The sequence below is a fragment of the Taurulus bubalis genome (genome assembly GCF_910589615.1).
Source record: "Taurulus bubalis genome assembly, chromosome: 1".
NCBI lineage: Eukaryota > Metazoa > Chordata > Actinopteri > Perciformes > Cottidae > Taurulus > Taurulus bubalis.
The window spans coordinates 25,137,394-25,157,834 of NC_136589.1; the positions used below are offsets into that span (position 1 = coordinate 25,137,394).

At 44.6% G+C, this 20,441-nt stretch overlaps 3 protein-coding genes across 3 annotated transcripts; 2 read left to right on the forward strand and 1 right to left on the reverse strand.

Annotated features, from left to right (window-relative positions):
• Positions 1-13,836, forward strand: ap1g2 (adaptor related protein complex 1 subunit gamma 2; the record flags this gene model as incomplete). The annotated part of the gene is made up of 21 exons (XM_079228061.1): positions 1-201; positions 739-863; positions 1,865-2,006; positions 2,307-2,403; positions 2,484-2,560; positions 2,675-2,770; positions 3,176-3,256; positions 3,463-3,561; positions 3,669-3,724; positions 4,438-4,551; positions 6,012-6,152; positions 6,616-6,670; positions 7,070-7,192; positions 8,240-8,329; positions 8,716-8,843; positions 9,042-9,146; positions 9,300-9,438; positions 10,438-10,600; positions 10,852-11,003; positions 11,488-11,586; positions 12,488-13,836. 21 exons carry the CDS (start codon positions 1-3, stop codon positions 12,593-12,595), a joined length of 2,391 nt encoding a protein of 796 aa, XP_079084187.1. The 3' UTR covers positions 12,596-13,836.
• A 63-nt stretch (positions 13,837-13,899) lies between these two features.
• Positions 13,900-15,456, reverse strand: nedd8l (NEDD8 ubiquitin like modifier, like). Its single transcript, XM_079228073.1, has 4 exons — positions 15,314-15,456; positions 14,604-14,651; positions 14,415-14,497; positions 13,900-14,297 (listed from the first exon to the last, which is right to left on the reverse strand). The coding sequence occupies exons 1-4, from the start codon at positions 15,329-15,331 to the stop codon at positions 14,177-14,179; spliced, it is 270 nt and encodes an 89-aa protein (XP_079084199.1). The 5' UTR covers positions 15,332-15,456; the 3' UTR covers positions 13,900-14,176.
• A 660-nt stretch (positions 15,457-16,116) lies between these two features.
• LOC306746857 (zona pellucida sperm-binding protein 3-like) lies at positions 16,117-19,034 on the forward strand (the record flags this gene model as incomplete). Its single annotated transcript, XM_079229836.1, has 7 exons — positions 16,117-16,183; positions 16,258-16,442; positions 16,519-16,622; positions 16,710-16,801; positions 18,480-18,660; positions 18,751-18,856; positions 18,942-19,034. The coding sequence occupies 7 exons, from the start codon at positions 16,117-16,119 to the stop codon at positions 19,032-19,034; spliced, it is 828 nt and encodes a 275-aa protein (XP_079085962.1).
• Positions 19,035-20,441: the final 1,407 nt, after the last annotated feature.

Consider the following 20,441-nt stretch of genomic DNA (forward strand, 5'->3'; position numbering starts at 1 on the left):
ATGTCTCCATCGGTGCCCCTGCAGGAGATGATCCGGGCCATCAGGTCAGCGAGGACGCAGTGTGAGGAGCGAGGTGTCATCCAGAGGGAGTGTGCAGCCATCCGGGCACAGTTCAGGCAGGCCGACAATGGGGGTCGATCGCACACCCTGGCCAAGCTGCTCTACGTGCACATGCTGGGCTACCCGGCTCACTTTGGTCAGGTGAGGAGCTTTTGCGCTAATGCCCGTCATGGGTTTGCTTGTGTGTCAAGGGGGTTAGCGGGGGTCAGAAAGCATCACGCAGCTGGAGGATCTGGGTCTCAAGACATCGCTGAGTTGTCCTTGTGTTGAGGAGGGGGGCAGACCCAGCATCCAGCCACGATGTCCTAAGCGGGGAGCCCCCACAGGTGTTATCTGTGCGAGCGAGTGACGGAGCTAATACTAATGATATTCGCATTGTTACTGCTCTATGCACTTGCACTTTTTGCTTTTTTCAGACTTTCCGTGTCATGAGAATACGATGAATTGTGGTTAATTCCCTCAAGCAAAGTCAGCAGCATCACAAACCCATGTTCAAATAAAAAAAAAAACTGTGCCACTAAATCCCTCTCAGCTCTCAGGGCTGCTGCTCGGAAGCTGACCTCCACTTGGAGTGAGCAAAGAGCAGAAAATGTCTCCGGGGCATGATCTGGGTTATCGGTTGTGTCAGTCTTTTCCAGTCACTTGACATTTAAAGGGGGATGTTGCTGTTCCTGCTAGATGGAGTGCGTTCGGATGATTGCCAGCCCTCGCTACAGCGAGAAGCGCGTGGGATACCTCGGAGCCATGATGCTGCTGGATGAGAAGCAGGACGCCAGCTTGCTCATTACTAACTCCATCAAGAAGTAAGGAAAACACATTTAACAACAACATTTGTATTTCGCATTTTCAGTAACACTTTTTTATTTTAACCTCCGGATTTAGCATTCATAAACAACTAAAGGGGAACCTTTAGTGACGTCCACACATCAACGTCTGTATACAGGTCTTGACCCCCAGAGGGAGTCTTGTAAATTGCCTCAAGTGATGTCACGCGAGTCAGCGTTTGTTGTGGCTGAAGACTACAAGTTTTAAAAGGAAAATATAAAAAGTGAGGTTGCTTAGCTGGAAGCTTGAGGCTACAATAGCAGCTGCTAACGTCACACACGAGTCTCCAACCAAACTGTTGGTGGTTGAGTTGCATTGTGGGTAATCTAAGTGCCAGGTTTTGACAAGGGAGAAGAATGCAGACGATATCTCTGGTTCTGCTGCATGGTTTCTTTCTTTAACTGTCCATCTCACATTGCTTTCGGAGTGCAATGCAAAATAATTGTGCTCGTTTGATAATTATTTAATAAATGGCGTATAGTGCGTTAAAATAGAGTTGTTATCAAATAAACAAAACTGTTACGTATTTATTAACATTTTTACTCTCATAAAGCATCTTCTGCAGGTGTATTACCAATAATGAAAGTTGGATAAGACAATACAACATAGCTGTAATCATATATAATGTAATCATTTATCAAGCATTCATTATATCTGCATACACCAGTTACGAATGCTTAACTTAAAATAGCCTTATATCGTCATACTATACTATACAGTGTAGTAGCATATTATAAACTATGTATATACATCTCATAAATACTAAATGAGGAGGTTAAATGACGTGTTACCAGAGAGGGGGGGTATTCTTTTATGATTTCAGTCCAACATTCTCGCACTCACTGTCGTCGTGTGTGTGCGTGTGTGTGTGTGTGTGTGTGTGTGTGCGTGTGTGTGTGTGTGTGTGTGTGTGTGTGTGTGTGTGTGTGTGTGTGTGTGTGTGTGTGTGTGTGTGTGTGTGTGTGTGTGTTCTCTCCAGTGACCTCTCTCACAGCAACCAGTATGTGCAGTCTCTGGCTCTGTGCACGCTGGCCTGTATGGGCTCAGCTGAGATGTGCAGGGATCTGGCACCAGAGATTGACCGGCTGCTCCGAGCATCCAACTCCTACATAAAGAAGAAGGTGGGCACCAGTAGGCCATAATGATATTCAATATATAATAAGATGGATAAGTTAGATAAAGGCATGCTAGTTGGCGTGATGGTGTTTAGTTGTCTTGTTTAGCCACTTGATGGCAATCAACCTTTTTATAGTTTCCACATTCACAAGAGGTCTATTTACTGATGTGTTTTATATAACAGTTGTTGTCCACAGATTTCAATCTGTCGTCAGCAGGGAAAACTAAAGCCGTTCCACTGTCACTCTGCTCAGCGTGCTAATGATCTCACAGTGCTGACTAAGCGCTCTCCGCTGTTCTTCCAGGCGGCTCTTTGTGCTGTTCACATTGTGAGAAAAGTCCACGAACTAGGGGAGCTCTTTGCGCCTGTCGCTCGTTCCCTCCTCTCCGAGAAGAACCACGGTAAGTGGACCTCCGTAACTCACACCTGCGAGCTCTCCTCGCGAATGCCGTTTCCAACCCTTGCGCCCATCTCTCCCCAGGCGTGTTGCACGGTGCCGTGGTGCTCATCATTGAGCTGTGTGAGCGGAATCCAGAAACACTGGAGCGGTTCAGGAAGGTACGAAGGACGGGACACACACACACACACACACACCCACACCCACACCTTGATCTGATGAGTTCAATGTCTCTCCTTGGATGCTGTCATTGTGTTTGTGTCGTGTATTTCCAGACCGTGCCGGATCTGGTTCAGATCATGAAAGGTCTGGTCCTTTCGGGTTATTCTCCGGAACACGACGTGGCAGGAATCAGCGACCCCTTCCTGCAGGTCAGCATGGACCCGTGGGATCATATTGCAGGATCATATCTCCCTAATTAATGTAGTTAATTAAGTTAAATGGGCACTTCACATTCATTATCGAGCAAAACCACTTAGATAACATCAGAGACATCTTATCTGTTGGAATGAATAATTTTTTCTGACCTTGTTACAAAAGTCAACAGATTTAATTTCATCTCAATGCAAACCAGGAACTTTCGAGCGCTCGGGTTAACATTTGAAATCAAAACACACGGGACCTATTTAAAAGAAATAGTTACGGACTGCTAATACATTGTTTATATTGTTCTGCCGTTCAGTTTCTTTGCCTCTAACACGCACATACCTTTTTCGCTGATGCTGTGCACCGAAATAACTTGCTGTCTGTTCCCTCTCTCCGGACTCCATCCTCAGGTGCGCATCTTGAAGCTGCTGAGAATCCTCGGCCGCAACAACGAAGGAGCCAGCGACGCTATGAACGACCTACTAGCTCAGGTACAATGTTTGTTTTTTTACCGCTGAAACATTCTGTATTTCTCAATTTCTATTGATGAAGCTTTTCTTGTTCATGTTTCATTCATTATTTAGCAATCATGGGTATCTCTAATCGTGCTTGCTTGAATCAACCCCAAAATATATATTTATCTAAAAAGAGACATAGTACTTGTTATAAATAAATGTGTGTTTTACTTGCTGTCCAGGTGGCGACCAACACCGACAGCACTAAGACTGTGGGCAACGCCGTGCTGTACGAGACTGTCCTCACCGTGCTGGACATAAAGTCAGAGAGCGGCCTCAGGGTGAGAGATGAGCGGCCCTTTTCACGCGTTGGACCACCTTCATACACCGGGGATGTGTCATGTCACCTAATTACTGTCTACGATGCTTCATTTCACCTACGCTACAGGTTCTGGCCGTGAACATCCTGGGAAGATTTCTCCTGAACAACGACAGGAACATTCGGTTAGTGTCGCTTCGCATTCCTGTGTCTCTTCCCCGTGATGCCTCCTCCCTCAGTCCTTCCCTCTTTCCTCTCAGGCTCATTTGACCTTTTTCAATTCCACAAGGCAAACGGCAAAGCCAGCCAGAGAGAGAAACTGCTGTCAGTCTGAGCTCACTAATCGCTTTCCCTGGAGCCGTTCCTCCAGAAGCTGTCTGTCTGTTAATGCTGATCTCTCAATTTTGGGGCCATGTCATTTTTTTTTTATCAGGCAGTGTGGAGACGTGTTACAGGTTCCTCAGGGTTTTGTTATGCTGTTCTTTCTTGGAATAGGGGTTGTGTGGCTAGGTGAGCCTGTCTGCTTTTTTTTACCTGCAGGGCCCCCTGAGTCTTTCTGCTGCTGTTTGACAGTAATAGGACTGGTTTTATTCCTGCGAGACCTGCCTGGATAGATAGCATCTCTCCAGTGCATACATAAATATTCAAACAGTCCATGAGACATTTCAAGTGGAAAGATTAATTATTTATCTCGCCATGTTGAGCAAAGTTAAGTTTACACAGGGCCGACAGTTGCTCTTGATTGTTAGCTGACTGTTAGGAAAATCATGTTGTAGCAGCTATTTGTTTGTCGGATGGATTCTGCTGCACTTCACACCCACTCACAGCCCCATCACCATGACTCAGCAGGAAGCAGAAAACATGACACCTCTCCTGGCTGTTCCGTGTGCGTGTCCAGGTACATTGCCATGACGTCTCTTCAAAAGATCGTCGGGACGGACCACAATGCAGTGCAGCGCCACCGGGGAACCATAGTGGACTGCCTGAAGGACCAGGACGCGTCTGTCAAGCGGTAACTTTCAACTTTATTCTCTATTTGCTCGCCAGGCACAGCTTTTATGTCCCAGATGTTCAGGGAACCTGAACACTTGCGCTTTTCCAATGTCAAGTATTCAAACGGAATCAGTTCGTTTGAAGTGGAAAATCATTTGATCTTCCTAAATGCAGATGAGCTCTCTAAACGTATGTAATAATATCCTTGTTTTCTGATGCTCTCATCAGAAGTAGTAACTCGATGCCTCCCCCTCCTCTCGATACAACAAAGCAAGAGGACATAAAAGTGCTGTGTACAGGTGTTTTCAGACAGCGATGCTGATCAATGGGCGCCACTGGCTTCCTCTGATCCCACTAACAAGACCGTACACTACAGTTTGATGGTATCTTCTTACTCTAAACCCCATCACACGTCCAAATAAAGCATATGTATCTTCCACGAAATAAAAAAGCAGTAGGATGTGATTGATGGAGCAGGTTTAGTTGTCATAATTGTTTATTGATCCTGTTTGTTCTCTGATAGAAAAGATGAGTAGACTCCAGGGAGCTCACGTACGAATCAAATCAGCTCCTGCATCTATTTCCTGGGCGCACCTCAAAGCTGCTTTCAGTAGTAGTAGTCAACTTTTTTCCCTGCTTCACACTTTTGACCATCGCTCCATTGTGTTTACGTTCAAAACAATGAAGGTTAGCCATTCAATAGCAAGCACCTTACAACTGGTAGGGGTGGGACTTAATATTAATATTACGATGCGACGTTATACAGTCTCTTGTGATGTGTTGTCGATACTGGTGCATCAATACATAATTGATACACTGTGATGTCAACTTCCTGTAAAAATGTTAAGCTCTTCATAATGTGGTGAAAACCAAAAGTATACGTTTTGATTTCATGCTTAAAAACAAATACTGTCTTTTTTTTCTCCTCAGCTGCACAGACACATTGATGCACCATCAATGTTTTTTCACGGTCATCACGTAATCACCTGCCTTGCGATTATGAGGACAAAATATTATAATAGCTTTACACCGTGAGCGTCCCGAGGATTTCCAGCTCCACTAATGAAAACGAGAAGAGAGCAATACCTAATTGGTTCTCCTTACATGGGCCTTTTATAGAAAGGTAAAATACCAAACGGCAGCCTTCAGCCACTATCAGGTCAGTGTGTTGCTCAAGAGCACGTCAGCAGAGTGTGTTCTGTAGACATGGGAGCGTCTTCCTGCTCTGGATGTTGACAGATGCAGAGGGGTCGAACATTGTTCTGCAGCGGCTGAACTGCACCATTGCGTCCGGTCAGTTGAGAACACACTGGCCTCTCGGCTGCGTCAGCACAGAAGCGACGGCAGTCTAAATTTAGATTTTGAATTTAAAGAGAAATGGCACCGGACTTGCGGTTGCAGCCGTCTTTTTTCTAAAGGGCAGGCGTGCAGCCTGCGTACACACTCGCCAACATTAATCCTCTCTTGCCATCCCTCCAGCCGTGCGTTGGAGCTCTCCCTGGCGCTGGTGTCGGCCTCCAACGTCCGCTCCATGATGAAGGAGCTGCTCCTCTTCCTCTCCTCCTGCCCAGCCGAGCTCAGGGCGCACGCTGCCAGCGGCATCTTCAACGCCGCAGAGAGGTGAATGACACGGCGCAGACACGGCTACGTGCATGTACACCTTGCGCGTGCATGGGAGCACACGTGCGCTCGTGTGCATGTGAATACATTTAATGTGCCCAGCTGTTGAAGTGTTTAGGCCGTAATAAAAAAAAAGAAAAAAGGTCTCTGTGCTTCTGTATACGTGTGGCTTCACGTCCCACTCTGTGTCTGTCTCCGCTCTCAACGACGCGTTCTGTCCCTTTAAGCGGCTCTTAGACGATGAATAGTCCTCTGTGTTTCTGCTGTACACACTCTTCCTCTTGATGCACTTCGTTTCTGTGGATGGATTTGCAGGTGTGTGTGTGTGTGTGTGTGTGTGTGTGTGTGTGTGTGTGTGTGTGTGTGTGTGTGTGTGTGTGTGTGTGTGTGTGTGTGTGTGTGTGTGTGTGTGTGACTCGCCCTCAAGCACCACTGAGAGTGTGTGTGTCTCTGTCTCTGTCAGGTATGCTCCCTCCCAGCGCTGGCACATTGACACCATGCTGCATGTCCTCATCACGGTAAATACAGACCGGGCCACTCGCCCTGCTGCCCTCTCTCACATGGGAGTCCCTCACGACTCACTTCAGGTTGTCCCGCTGCCGTCATTTGTGCACCGGGTGGTTAGTGTAGAGGCCAAGGGCCATATGTGTGAGGGCTGCGTATGCTGTGAGATACTAAGTTTGCATTTATATAGACGATTATAGATGATTGATAGAGATGTGGCATGAAATGTAGCTTCAACGAGATCGGTAAATGTCCTTTTTAAAATGTAAACAAGCTGGGATGTGAAGCCTCCAAGTGAGGTCATTGTGTCTAGGAGGGAATGTCGGGCGACCCAAATACTTGGGCCAGCTGTCTAGCTAATGGATTTTGATGTTTGTGTGCGTTTTATTCACTCTTGATTTCCACTCTACCAGGCAGGGGGCGACGTGAGAGATGAGACGGTGCCCAACTTGATCCAGCTCATCACCAACGCCTCAGAGCTGCACTGTTACACCGTCCACAAGCTCTACCGCGCTCTGCTCACGGACATCTCTCAGGTGTGTGTGTGTGTGTGTGTGTGTGTGTGTGTGTGTGTGTGTGTGTGTGTGTGTGTGTGTGTGTGTGTATTTCCTGCTCTTAAACTAAATCCATAACATCTGGCTCCCCGCTTATCCTTTATCATAAATTGTGCTAAAGTGAGATTAGATCCCCTGCCATTACCTCAGTTCATTGAAGGGCCATTTAAGTAGCATCTAACAAACAAAAAAAAGCAAAATATTACAATGCAGTTTTGAGGAAAGGAACAGGAACCTTGCCATAGGTGTCAGGACCAGAAGGACTTCACGTACAATAAATAGGAGACTTTGGTCAGCGAGTCCACACACACTCTCTCACAGTGAGCAAAGCAGACACATAGATCCACTGACTCGTGACTCTTTAAGACGAGAGCCCAAACTCTAATGTTTCCTGCCTTTGAAGCCATCCTGGGTAAAAGAATGAAACAAAAATCATGTTTAAAACGTGATGCTACAACTGGTCTAAGATCAGCGCGGCAAGATGTGAACTTTAATCAAATATGTCACAGTTAAGCTCGACAAAAGGGATGATTATAATTTGTATTATCATTTAGTTGAGTTTACTAACTTCATAAAATTGATTGAGTTTTTTGACAGACGTCCTCTTGGGTTAAGAGCGGCTGTAGCTCAAGGTAGCTGGTTCGATTCCTAGTCTCCCCATAGTTTGCATGTCGAAGTGTCCTTGAGCAAGACACTGAAACCCTAGTTCAAAACGCCAGCGACGTGAGCACATTCTCATTTTCAGGAATGTTTGTGTTGGTATGAAAGCGAACAGAGCAGCTTTGGTTCCCCGGCCGGGAGAATAATAGCAAGGCTCTCGGTTTAAAATTGGCTGATGCAACCAGGTTTATTTTTGGAAGCAAGTCGGATGAGCGATTCCACCACATTAACCGCCAGTGAATTCAAGGGAAAAGTGGCTCTGATGATTCAAACTGCTGTCTTCCCAAAATATAAAGCAATACTTCCTGTTATTTTTTATTTATTTTGTGGATACGTAGATGTGTGATTGTGTCACATTTGTGTATGCAGCAATCGCTGGTGCAGGTGGCGTGCTGGTGCATCGGAGAGTATGGAGACCTGCTGCTCCGAGGAGACTGTCAGGAGACTGAGCCGGTTCAGGTACCCACGCAGTTTTGTGAAATGGTTCAATATCAGTGGTTGTGATTCAGCCTTTTGCTCGATCGTGAAAGATTTTTACATTTGCAGCTCATGTGATATTTTTCTGCTGAGGCCAAACACTCTCAGACCAAATTGATTCTCAGGTCCTCTGAAGTCCTCAGCTCAGTTTCTTTATCATTCAGCTAATGTGATGTATTATCAGCCAGATGAATATATATATATATATATATATATATATATATATATATATATATATATATATATATATATATATATATATATATATATATATATATATATATATATATATATATATATATATATTTATTTTAAAGAAGGCTGTCAGCTTTCAGACACTGTATTTATTGACCAAGTCTCTCAATCAGGTCACCGAGGACGACGCCCTGGACGCCTTGGAAACGGTTCTGCAGTCGCACATGTCGTCACCGGCAACCAGAGGCTTTGCTCTCACCGCCACCATGAAACTAAGCACGCGCATCACCGATAACGTGGAGTGAGAAACACTTACCGTTAAAAAGCACGGGAACAGGCCGCTGTGGCTGGATGTATTTATTAGATTCATATGGCGTATAGTTTTTAAGTTTATTACTGAGGTTGGAGGGTCTAGCATACAGTTACAGTGAATGTTGCAGTGATGTCTGGGTTGTGATCTAACTGCTGGTCTTTCTCTTCCTCACTTCACCCGTGCCAGTCGCATCAGAAGCATCGTCAGCATCTATGGCAGCTGCATAGACGTGGAGCTCCAGCAGAGGGCAGTTGAATACAATGCCCTGTTCAAAAAATATGACCACATGCGGTACGCCATGGGGAAGTCAACTCCTTTTTATGTTTTGTTTTTTTCCCGAGAACTCTTTTCATTGTGATTACAGTTGTGTTGATGGTAGAAGCAGGTCTTTTAGTTATTTTTTTCTGGCCATAAAGACGACGGGACGTTTTCTTCTGTCTGCAGGGCCGCCGTGCTGGAGAGGATGCCTGTGATCGAGAAGAACTCCCCGGGCCATACCAACGGAGAGTCAACCAAGGACATCCCGACAGCCAAACTCAAGCAGGGGGAGCCGCTGCTGCCGCCACAGCAACCCGCCAACCAGGTACGTTGCGTCGACCTTAGTCAAGGCTGGGCCGATGACCTCTGTTTGGGTTTGCCAGTTCAATATCTGCCTCTGGCCCTTTTCCGTTGGAGGAGCTATTGTTTTTCAATATTTCTTCGATAACTTTTCCAGCATCATCAGTTCAGGCTCCAAGCCGTCTTATAGCTGTTACCAGTGTGTCAGCACCCTTCCTCAGGCAAAGCTTTAGTTTGCTAAGTATTGGCCTAAAACTAGAAGCAACTGGGCTCTTGACAGTTGTTTTAGTATGCCAGCCTCATTCTTTCACCCCTTTTGCACCAACATGGAACGGCCTCAGTTCATGTTCACGCACCTTACTTTGAACCTTCCCACCCATTACGACAAAAAAATGTATTGGTTTGGCAGCCGAAAAACTGGTTTTCCGGCAGGAAACTAGCAGTTTTTTTTCGTGATCTGTCGCACGATCTGTGACGTCTACTCCGTCCTGTTGCATTTTGCAATGTGCAAGCCAGCATGCTTTTCTGGCTATCCTGACCCACAAAATTCCATGCACTGCCGATATGAGGTAGAAGGTCAAGGTGCCATGTTATTAGGACTTGGTATGTCCCAGTTGAATGCATACTGCATGCTACAGTACATAGTTTATAAGGGCAGCTGCAGTTAGTACTAAAATATGTTGTAAAAAGCACGAATCCTGAACGCAAGCAGTTCAAGAAGCCGAGCTGATCTGGTGGAAAATGGATTTGTGTGTGTTTTTATAGAAGAGAGAGTAGCCCAGCAAACCAGTTTAGCTGCAATATTCTGATGAAACGCACAAATACACAAGTAATGACGCATTTGTAGACCTTGAACTGAAAGGTACAGAAGTGTCATCTTGAAAGCTATTCTCTGGTTTCTTCTTCTTCGGGTTGTACAGCTACGGGTGCATTCACATAACGTTGACACAGCCTCGCTTTGAATATATATATACACGGAGCAATGTGTTCTTATTTCCTCCTCCTGTCTGTGGGGGTTTTGAAGGTGTGTGATCTCTTGGACCTGCTCGGAGGCTCGGAGGAGACTCTGCAGCCCAGCCCAGCATTCGGCGGGACGGTACCCGGCCCGTGCATCAACGCGGCCAGCACCGCCGGAGGAGACCTCCTGGATCTACTGGGAGGGTTGGAGCTTGCCCCGCTCACACCAGGTGTGACCCTCTGAGAGACACACACACACACACACACACACACACACACACAAACACACTCTCTCTAGTACCAAACTGAAACTAGAGACTGCAAAGTTTGGGGGAGAGTGGAGAGACTGGAACTTGTATCAAGCCTTCAGATAATCTCCCTAAATCTCCCACGGTGGTGACGCTCTGTGTTTGTTTTATTTTATCGGTTTGTTGAAAGGAATGCGCCGTTTTTTAAAATAATAAACGTCTGTTTTTCGTAGCTCCTCCGGTGCCAGTGTACGACAAAGGCGGCTTGACTTTGACTCTGACCTGTGAGAAGCAATCGGACACGGGCCTGACGGTCACACTGACGGCCTCTAACTCCACCGACTCTGACATCAGCAGCTTCACCCTGCAGGCGGCCGTGCCCAAGGTTGGTCTCCCTCTCCTTTGATCAGACACATCTTTTTCACCGCCAGCGGCATCAAAATAAATTTTAAAAGACAAGCTCAACAGAAGTCAGACAGTTTCACAGCGACACCGATGTTTCAGTTTGACAAGTGGCCGTGTTGACTAGTGACTTAAGTAAATGTTATGGCATCAATAATAAACACAGATGGGTACGTGTGCGAGCTCTTCAGGGCCGATCAGAAATGCTCGCGTTCACAGAGGCCATTTCAACAAGTGACTTGGTCGCTCGTAATTCTTTCCGCTGGTATAACGTTACACGCTTGGCTTCTCCTCCAAATACACGTGGCCACTAAATGTCGGACCACTTGCCAATGTTTTCTGTCCCCTCATTGATGGCACCGCTGCTTGCAGGGTGTAGGTTTCCGACCCTGCCGTGTTCTCGGTGGTCAGCATCAGTGCAGCAAACGGAGCTGAACAAAGTTCTATTTGATTTCTCTCTCCCCCAGAGTGTCCAGTTACACATGAAGGCTCCCAGTGGGGACTCTCTTCCTGCACGAGGCGCAGCTAAGGTGACCCAGATGGTGGTCCTGAACAACCCAAACAAGGTGGGTTTCTCACACACACACACACACACACACACACACACACACACACACACATATATAAAACTATGATTCCCATCCGTCAGGTCACCCAGCCAGGACGAAAATAACTCAACGGTTTCTGTCGTAAAAGATGGATCAGTTTGGAAAATTACAACATTAGAATCTTCTGATCTTGCACGGTATATCGATACTAAAAAGGTAGCGCGGTACCCGTACGTTAAAAACGATACGATTGTGACCGTCCTCGGCTTGTTAGAAAAAGAAAAAGGCTAAAAGTGAAATCTGGAAATACTTTGGCTACATTCCAGACTGTGAAGGAAAGCCCACTGACACAGAGGCCCGTCTGCAAAAGCTGTTTCAAAGCCACACCGACTAAGGAGGCAACACGTCAAACGTGGCAAAGCACCTTTCAGGCTCAAACACAATTGCCCATACTTATGGAAAGAAGTATTTAGTCATCTGGTCAGATACGGGTAATAGGCCAACATAGCTCTGTATAATCAATGCTATGATGGCACCATATAGTTTTCATTAATATCTTGCTGTAGGCTAATATTAATGCCATTGGTTAAGAGTTCAAAAAGCTGGGCAGGAACAAGCTGGTAAAAAAGAGAACCATACAGATGTTTTATTTATTACTATTATAGATAAATATACCAGTATTGTATTGTATTTGTGGCATTGTATTTCATTCTGGTATCGTACCGTAAGTATCGGTATCGTGATATCTGTGGCAGGTTTCGTATCGAAGTCATAATTTTGTTATCGTGACAACCCTAGAATCTTCACATTTTATCTCCAAATTGTCACATAACTCCCACAAAGTGTGTGTGTGTGTGTTCCACTTGTTCCCACCCCAGTTGAAGCAGAGCCAGTTCTAACTAACTCCTCTCCCGTCCAGGTGAACCTGAAGATGAGGGTCCGCATATCTTACACTCACCAAGCGTCGGCCTTTCAGGACACTGTCCAGATCGACTCCTTCCCCGGACTCGACGCTGCCGGCCACTGACGGCCGACACTCACTCCAATGGGACTATAACAACGGCCTGTGGATGAGTCAGCAGGCGTCGCCCCTCATTGACGGAAAGTTTATTTTTCTTCTCTGCGGTCCCACCCTCCACTCGATCGTCCAAGTTTCTGCTTCTGAAATTCCTGATTTTGTCTGCATTTCTCCGGCTGAAGAACGCTGTTCTTTCGCCCTTCCTTTGGAATCCAAGTGTAAATGTGACTGATTGTGTTAATAAATATGGCACGAGTTTGGAATATGCCTTCATAATACACTAAAATGAGCGAATGAGTTTTCTGCCTGTAGAATTTTGTACCGTCCAGGTTTTTTTTTTTGTGCTACAGCTGATTGTACGTTTTCACATCATGCTCCTCTCAGTACGCACCACTAGATCGACTGTCCTCCCGCAGCTCTCTTGTTTATTTTCCTCTTTAAAGAGATTCCCTTTCTCTAACATTTGCCTTTACCATCCTCACCTTGTTGAAAAGCAGCTAATCACCTACCAATGAACCATTACTATTACAATAGGCTCTAATCCAGTACACTGGATTCTCACTGGGAAACGCTGACGTGAATTTAAGGTTTTTGTTTGAACGCTGCTTAGTTTTTTCCGCCTCATTCAGCCGAACATCTCAGATAATCCTCCTCCCAATTATTTCTCGTGCCTTTCATCCCCTCGATAACTGAGTTTTTTTTCCTCACATACAAAACAAATGCAATTACATTTGGGTTTTAGAGTCCAGGAAATGGTTTGGAATGCTAGCAAGGCAGTCATTGAACACCTTTTTTTTATCATTACCATTCAAGCATTCTTTTTGCCTCCCTGTATCTCCCCGTCTTTTGTTTACAGAGGCTCCGGAGTTATTGTATTTTTCTGAAGACTGTATAGTGATACAAGATGTACATTTCAGATTTTAAGTATGTGAGCACAATTAGATGATCAGTCTTTGGGAAAACCTAACACAACCCTTTGTTGTAGAAGGAAGACGCCGTAAGACACACCTTTTTAAGATGGAGCCAGTGTGTCGCCTCAATAACACAACGACTCGTCTCACGATCACGGACCTCACGTTTTAAAAACACTCCTGGATGTCAGCAATGGTGCTCTAAATGGATTTCCATCTCTACCAGACTGTTTCAAATCACCACCTTAACTAAACTGTAAAGAAAATGACAAGAGGTGTATTCTGTAAGTGACGTCAATTGTCTTAAATCTTGTTTTGCGACATTTTCTAATAAAAATAAATAAAGAAATCAGTTTTCAGAGTCCTCAGTGGCGTTGTGTGTGTTAGATGACAACGCTTCACTCAACTTCAGCATTTATTCACAAGCAAAAAGAGTTTTTAAACTGTCTTGTACTGCATGGATGCCTGCATCAACTGGTGAAACTCAAAAAGCCAATGTGGGTTTACAAAAAAAACATCTACAAAGGAATTAGAACGTCCTTTTTTTCTCTTTCTTTTTGTTGTTGCCGTCGTTGGTTGATTATAATATTTTTTTTCACGTCGGCCCGGGAGCGTGAGATTTCAGATCTCTCTGCTGAAACATGGTTAGACGGTGACGAGACACGGAAAGCGTTGGCACTCATGACGAAGAGAGGCGTATGCAGGGCCAGCGCGGCGTGGAGCCGCCTCGTAGCGCCAACACAAGATGGAGCACCGAGCCTCCCTGGATCTTGTAGTCCGCAGCTGTCTTCTCATCATTCCTGAGAGAGAGAGAGAGAGCACAAGATGGTTCAGAAAAATAACTGTTTGGAAATGGGTGCATCTCGCAGCAGCTACAGAGCAAGATGGTTTGGCCATGCAGGAGGTGAAGGACTCACATCTGTTTGCCGCTGTAGATGAGTCTCTGTTGCTGTGGGGGGATCCCTTCCTTCTCCTCCACCCTTTCTTTAATCCGCTCCACCTTCATTCACATAAAAACAAGACATTTAGAAATGGTACATTGACTTCAGCTAGACGGGTTTGTGTGTGTCGTTTTTCTATCCTAGAAAAAAAAAATTGTATTTCACCTTGTCTGTGGGCTCTATGTCAATCTCGATTTCTTTTCCAGTGAGAGTCTGAAAAACGAAATGTAAACAAGGTCACATCGACACACGGTCACTCACACACGGTCACACACACCAGATTGTGTGACCTATAATACTGCTGCAAATGTTTGACATGAGGGGCGCCACTCTCTGACAGCAAGGGGTGCTTCAATGAATGGTTCCATTATTGATTCGTCAGTTGTTTTTCTAGTTCTAGGGGGTCAAACTATCCTTGACGCAATTTACCAGAGTGACGTCGTCCAAACGTCTTGTTTCATCCCAGCATTAGCAGAACATGGGGGCAGTAGTTATAGCTGCAGGGCACCAGCTTATCTTGTAGCGTGTCCTCAAGCATCACAGAATTCCTCAGGGACACACATGTTGTAACACCGGCGGAGGGACTGGCTAACCTGCTTTGGTGATTGCACTCACGTTAGCAAGCTATCCAACAACATACTAGCTCCTGAACTGAACGGCGACGCGTACTGACGTTACCCGAAGAGCTACACGCCAAGAGCCCGTTGAGCTAAAAACCAGGCCGACATACGTTTTTTAGAGACACGTGTAAATTACAACCCCCCCATCGGCCGAAAACTAAATTAGCGAGCCGGTCATTGGGGTTAGCGGGCTACCAAACCCAGCAGCTACGAGCCCGCGGAAAAGCGTGAGCGTGTATGAAACGACCGCCTTACCTTCACTTTGATCAGCATCTTGAATAACCAATACACCACAACTCCAAATGATGTGAAATGTTTCCGTTTACTGACGAAAACCCTTTGATATGCTCGCGATTTACAGCCTACTTGTCTCAGGCTGACTTGAAGTTACTTCCTGTGTCACCGCTAAACCCTCCGGACGCGATGGCCTCCAACCAAACGGGAAAGAAGGTTCCGCTCTCACATACAAATCAAATCAGCTATTTCTAAACTCACAGAAGCTTTCACATGGACAGACATTTTTACAACCCTAACTTACGAAACATTTTATATAGAACATCAAGCTGTACATTTTTTAAGATGCAATTATAAATCAAAGTACATTTGTACTTAAACAGGCTTAAAAGTATGAAAATAGTAAAAGGCAAAATCAAAGTACACAGTCATTTTACGTTATTGGATCATTATAACTGATGCAGCATGTTAATGTTGTAGTTATTCAAGGTGGAGCTAATTTTAAGTGACTAACTCCCTAAATGACAATATTTGCCTCTGAAACCTTGCAAAGTGAAGGGATAGAGACTTTAAGCAATTTATTTATATATATATATATATATATATATATATAAATTGCTTAAAGTAAACTACTTGATCAAATTCCCTTAGTTGCATTCCACCTCTACATTTAGGAATTGTCTAAATTAATACTCAAAAAACTCCCCAGTAGAAGTAGACACTGACCAAACGCCGCCCTGCTCTCGCACAGATGTTAATCATTCAGCTAATTTGTGCAGGACTACAAATAGTGTGAGTTCCAGAGGGCTACAGATCATTCAGTCATGATGACTCATCGCTACCTAGGTGTTGTAATCTTGGCTGTTTTCGCAACACCCGGTGCCAATGCAGGTATTCTTTGCATGTGGAAGTGCCTTAACCGTCTGTATGTTTTGAACCTGGACTCATAAGAGGTTTGTTTGCAGATATCAAAGTTGAGTGTGCGAAGGACTCCATACTTATCACATGGAGGATCAGCGCAGAGTTGGTGCCGCATGCAGCCCGTCTCTTCCTTGGAACCTGCATGCCCTCCGGTTTGACTGTGCTGCCCACTGGAGAAGGGAATGCAGTGTTCAACTACAAATTAGCTGACTGCAAATTCAAAAGACTGGTAATGCAAAATAAATCTCCATCCAACAAAACCATTATCGCTGCCTTAAATGTCTTAATAAGCTGTTTTTTGACAGATGAAAGGAAAAAGTCTCCACTTTCAAAATGAGCTGACTTACAGGCCACAAGCGAGGTCGAAACCGGCTGCCTTTGTGCATCCCATCGAGTGCGTTTATAAAAGGTAGGAGTGTTTATTTTTTATGAATTAAATTGTATTTTAAAGCTGAAATGTGAGCTAAGAAAAAAATGCTCCCATTTATATTTTTAGGCCCGACGGATGGATTCCACCTTTCCTGAACCCTGGGTCGGGTATTTCTGTGGGCCGAGGCAGTCTAGTTTTCCACATGGCGCTGCTCAATGGTGAGTCCTTGCACTACCAAATGCAACATTAGTCTACTCAAGGCAAGTTTATTTGTTTAGCACATTTCAACAAGGTGACTCAAGTGCTCCACATAAAAGCATCACAACATAATGCAGAGAAAAAGGGTAAACAGTCAAAAATAAAAATTGAACTTTCAGGAACCTTGTTCCAGGTATGTGGCGCAGAAAAGCTGAACGCTGCTTCTCCATGTTTAGTTCTGACTCTTGGAACAAAAAGTAGACCAGTCCCAAGCAACCTGAGGGGCCGGGAAGGTTAATAAGGTAGCAGCAGATCACAAACATACTTGGGGACCTAAACCATTCAGTGCTTTATAAACCAGCAGTAGGATTTTTAAAGTAAGTTCTTTGTTTGACAGGAAGGCAGTGCAAAGACCTCAGAACTGGAGTGATATGATCCACTTTCCTGGTCTTAGTCAGGACTCGAGCTGCAGCATTCTGAATCAGCTGCAGATTTCTGATTGACTTTTTACAGAGGCCTGTGAACACACTGTTACAGTAGTCAAGTCTACTGACGATAAATGCATGGCGCTGTTAAACCGCTGATGAAGGCGTAGGTAGGGATACCACAGACCGTCACTGCTTCAGGTGATAGTAGGCTGATTTTTGTAATTGTTTTGATTTGGCTGTTGAGGTCTGAATCCATAACTACACCTAGATTTCTGGCTTGGTTCGAGGTTTTTAACAGTGCTTGAAGCTGAGTGCTCGCTTTCAATCGTTCATCCTTGGGACCAAAAACAATTACTTCTGTTTTCTTTATTTAATTGAAGAAAATGCGTTTAGCCCGCCCTTGTATGGGACTATAGTCCCCTGGTGATATAGTTATGTAGATTTGTGTCATCTGCATAATTATGATAACACACTTTGTTGTTTTTCATAATCTAAGCCAGTGGAAGTATGTAGACGTTGAACAGAAGAGGCCCCAGTATTGAACCTTGGGAAAGCCACATGTCATCCTAGTCAGCTCTGATGTGTAATTAGCGACCGACACAAAGTATTGTCGGTCCTTCAAGTAGGCTTCAAACCAGTTAGACGCTGCGCCAGAGAGTCCTACCCAGACTTTCTGTCTAGTAGTACGTCATACTCGACCTTGTCGACTGCAGCACTGAGATCCAGTAATACGAAGACTGAAGTTCTGCCACTGTCTGTGTTTAAGTGGATGTCGTTGAAAACCTTAACAAGAGCAGTTTCAGTACTGTGGTGCTGACGATAGCCGGACTGGAAGACATCAAAACAGTTATTTTCGGCCAAGAAGTTGTTCAGCTGTTGGAAAAACACTTTTTCCATTTTACTTAAGAATAAACTAGCCTTCTTTAAGAGTGGTTTAATAACTGCAGTTTTTAGGGCTTGTGGGAAGACACCGGGGGAAAAAAGGGACGTGTTTACAATTTGTAAATGATCAGCGGTCATGCAGTGTGAAATATTTTTGAAAAAGTGTGTTTGTAGAATATCCAAGCAGGAGGAGGATTTCAGATGTTGTATAATGTCTTCTAGGCTTCTTTGGTTAATTGAGTAAACTTGTGTCCTGATATTTGAATGTATGCTATCTAAAGATGGGGACAACACATATCCTGTGGTTGGTGTGGAGCCACCGACTGCTTATCTAATTTTCTGAATTTGAAGGAAGGGGACAAACAAAGACTTTATTTTTTCCCTATAGATGAATTGACAAGTATAGCAAAGACAAATATTGTCCCCCTGGGCTCCTTCATGCCAATATGGGCGGCAGTGGAGCAGAAGTCCCATCAACCCTTGCTGCTGCTCATGGAGGAATGCGTGGCGACCACTTCACCGGAGCTGCAGCCTAGCAGCCAGGTTCACCCGATCATAACCAATAAGGGGTGGGAAATCCATGCACTGATCTTTCCAATGATTTTTATTTTGGATTTTAAAAGTATTATTGCTAATCTGTGCGACTTGGCTTTCTTCAGGTGTCTTCTGGATAGCAGGAAGGGAAACTCTAAGTTCCTCCCTCGCTACCAGTCGTCAGCAATCACCCTTTTCCTGCAGGCCTTCCAGTTAGGTTTTGGACAGGAGGTGAGAGGGGGGAAACTGCTATGAGGAATATTGTAATGTTTTTTTCTTTTTTTTTCCTCTTGACAAAGTGTCCTGTGCTCTTCAGGTGTACATTCACTGTAAACTGGTTGCATGGGATCCTGACATTTTTGATGAAAGCAAGAAAACCTGCCATTATAAGAAGGAAAGTGAGAGGTAATTTGAGGCGGTTGGCTAATCTTGGCTGAACACCAAATGGCAAAACTAGGAGAATGGGAATGAATGTAAAAAAGCCACACTATTCCTTTTTAACTTTGCTTGACCTATTCATTTACTTTACAATTAATATTTTAATCTACTATGTATGTATATATTTGACTGACTTACTAATTACCATAGAAGTAATTATATGCTACCTACTTGCACACGGTTTCCTCAAAAGAGGCTAGTTAAACTCAAACGAACATTAGAAACTAAATCATACATTATTATAGCTTGCCTGTGTCATACAAAGCTTTATTAACACAATGTCCCTCTACGATGGCTCCTCTTCCAGTTGGGAACTACTTGATGACCCCTCTAGGAGCGCCGTCTGTAGTTGCTGTGACTCAACCTGCCCGTCCCGTACCAAAAGAGGCCTTGACTGGGGTATCACTTTTCTACCAACTTAGGTGTCTTGTACATAAAGGAAAAAAAAATTCTTTTTTTTTTTTCCTCCATAGTCATAGTTCTATTTTTCTCCCTCAGAAACCCACGCCTTTAGTCACATTTCTGTGTTGGGACCCCTAATAATAAGGAATTCGTCTGACTCAAAGGCCAACAGCGTCTCAGAGGTGACCGTTTCTGCAACTTGTTCTCAATCAAGTTTCAGCTTTTTGTTCTGAAACAGGAAGTTTGGTGTAAAAAAAGACAAAGATCTCAATGTGTTCCTTACAGGAGGACTAGTCTAAGCTGACGGCGTCTCATGATGGTGCTCGACAGGCGCAGATGATTTCTGCCCCCTAACTAATGTCTCGTTACTGGGATATCAGCTTTACATGAGCTCCACTTCAACTGTTTGCGTCTTAAACTCTCTATACCAATAAACCAGATGTGAACTCTTGCTGAGAATCTCTTGTGTTTTTTTTGGGTGGGGGGGGCGGCACGGCACTGTCATCACAATTGTGTGAATGTCACAGATCATTTATACAAACCACAAATGATTACAATTGTCTGTCGCTTTGCGACGGGATGTGCCTGATTTTTGAGCGTGGGTTACCTTTATTGCCAATCGACTGATCTTGTCTTTAAGGTCACAAATAAAATGAACATTGTTCCATCCATATTGAGATGCATTTTGTCGGAGCACGCACACCTGACTTATTTCATTTTTTTCCCCATTCTTTTTCAATTATCTCGCGCTGGTTGCTATACTGATCCTCCAGAGGATCAGTGCTCAGTCTAATCGGGATCTGTACGACGAGGGTGAGGGGAGATGTGCGTGTTTATCCGCACAGGGTGTAGGCTAGGCCTACTGTTGTGGCCTCAATTAGGAGAGGCCCTTGTTTGTTTTTTATTTTGAAGGCACGCTATTCACCTTATTGCATGGTTAAAAAGTTGATTGCAGGTAAGCTTAGCTTGCTGACTC

What these genes read in the sequence shown, in the direction of transcription:
- nedd8l (XM_079228073.1), bottom strand. An exon ending in ACATAGAGCCCACAGACAAG is followed by an intron (nt 14,498 to 14,603) that starts GTGAAATACAAT and finishes ATGTGAATGAAG; the next exon opens with GTGGAGCGGATTAAAGAAAG. An exon ending in ATCTACAGCGGCAAACAGAT is followed by an intron (nt 14,298 to 14,414) that starts GTGAGTCCTTCA and finishes TCTCTCTCTCAG; the next exon opens with GAATGATGAGAAGACAGCTG.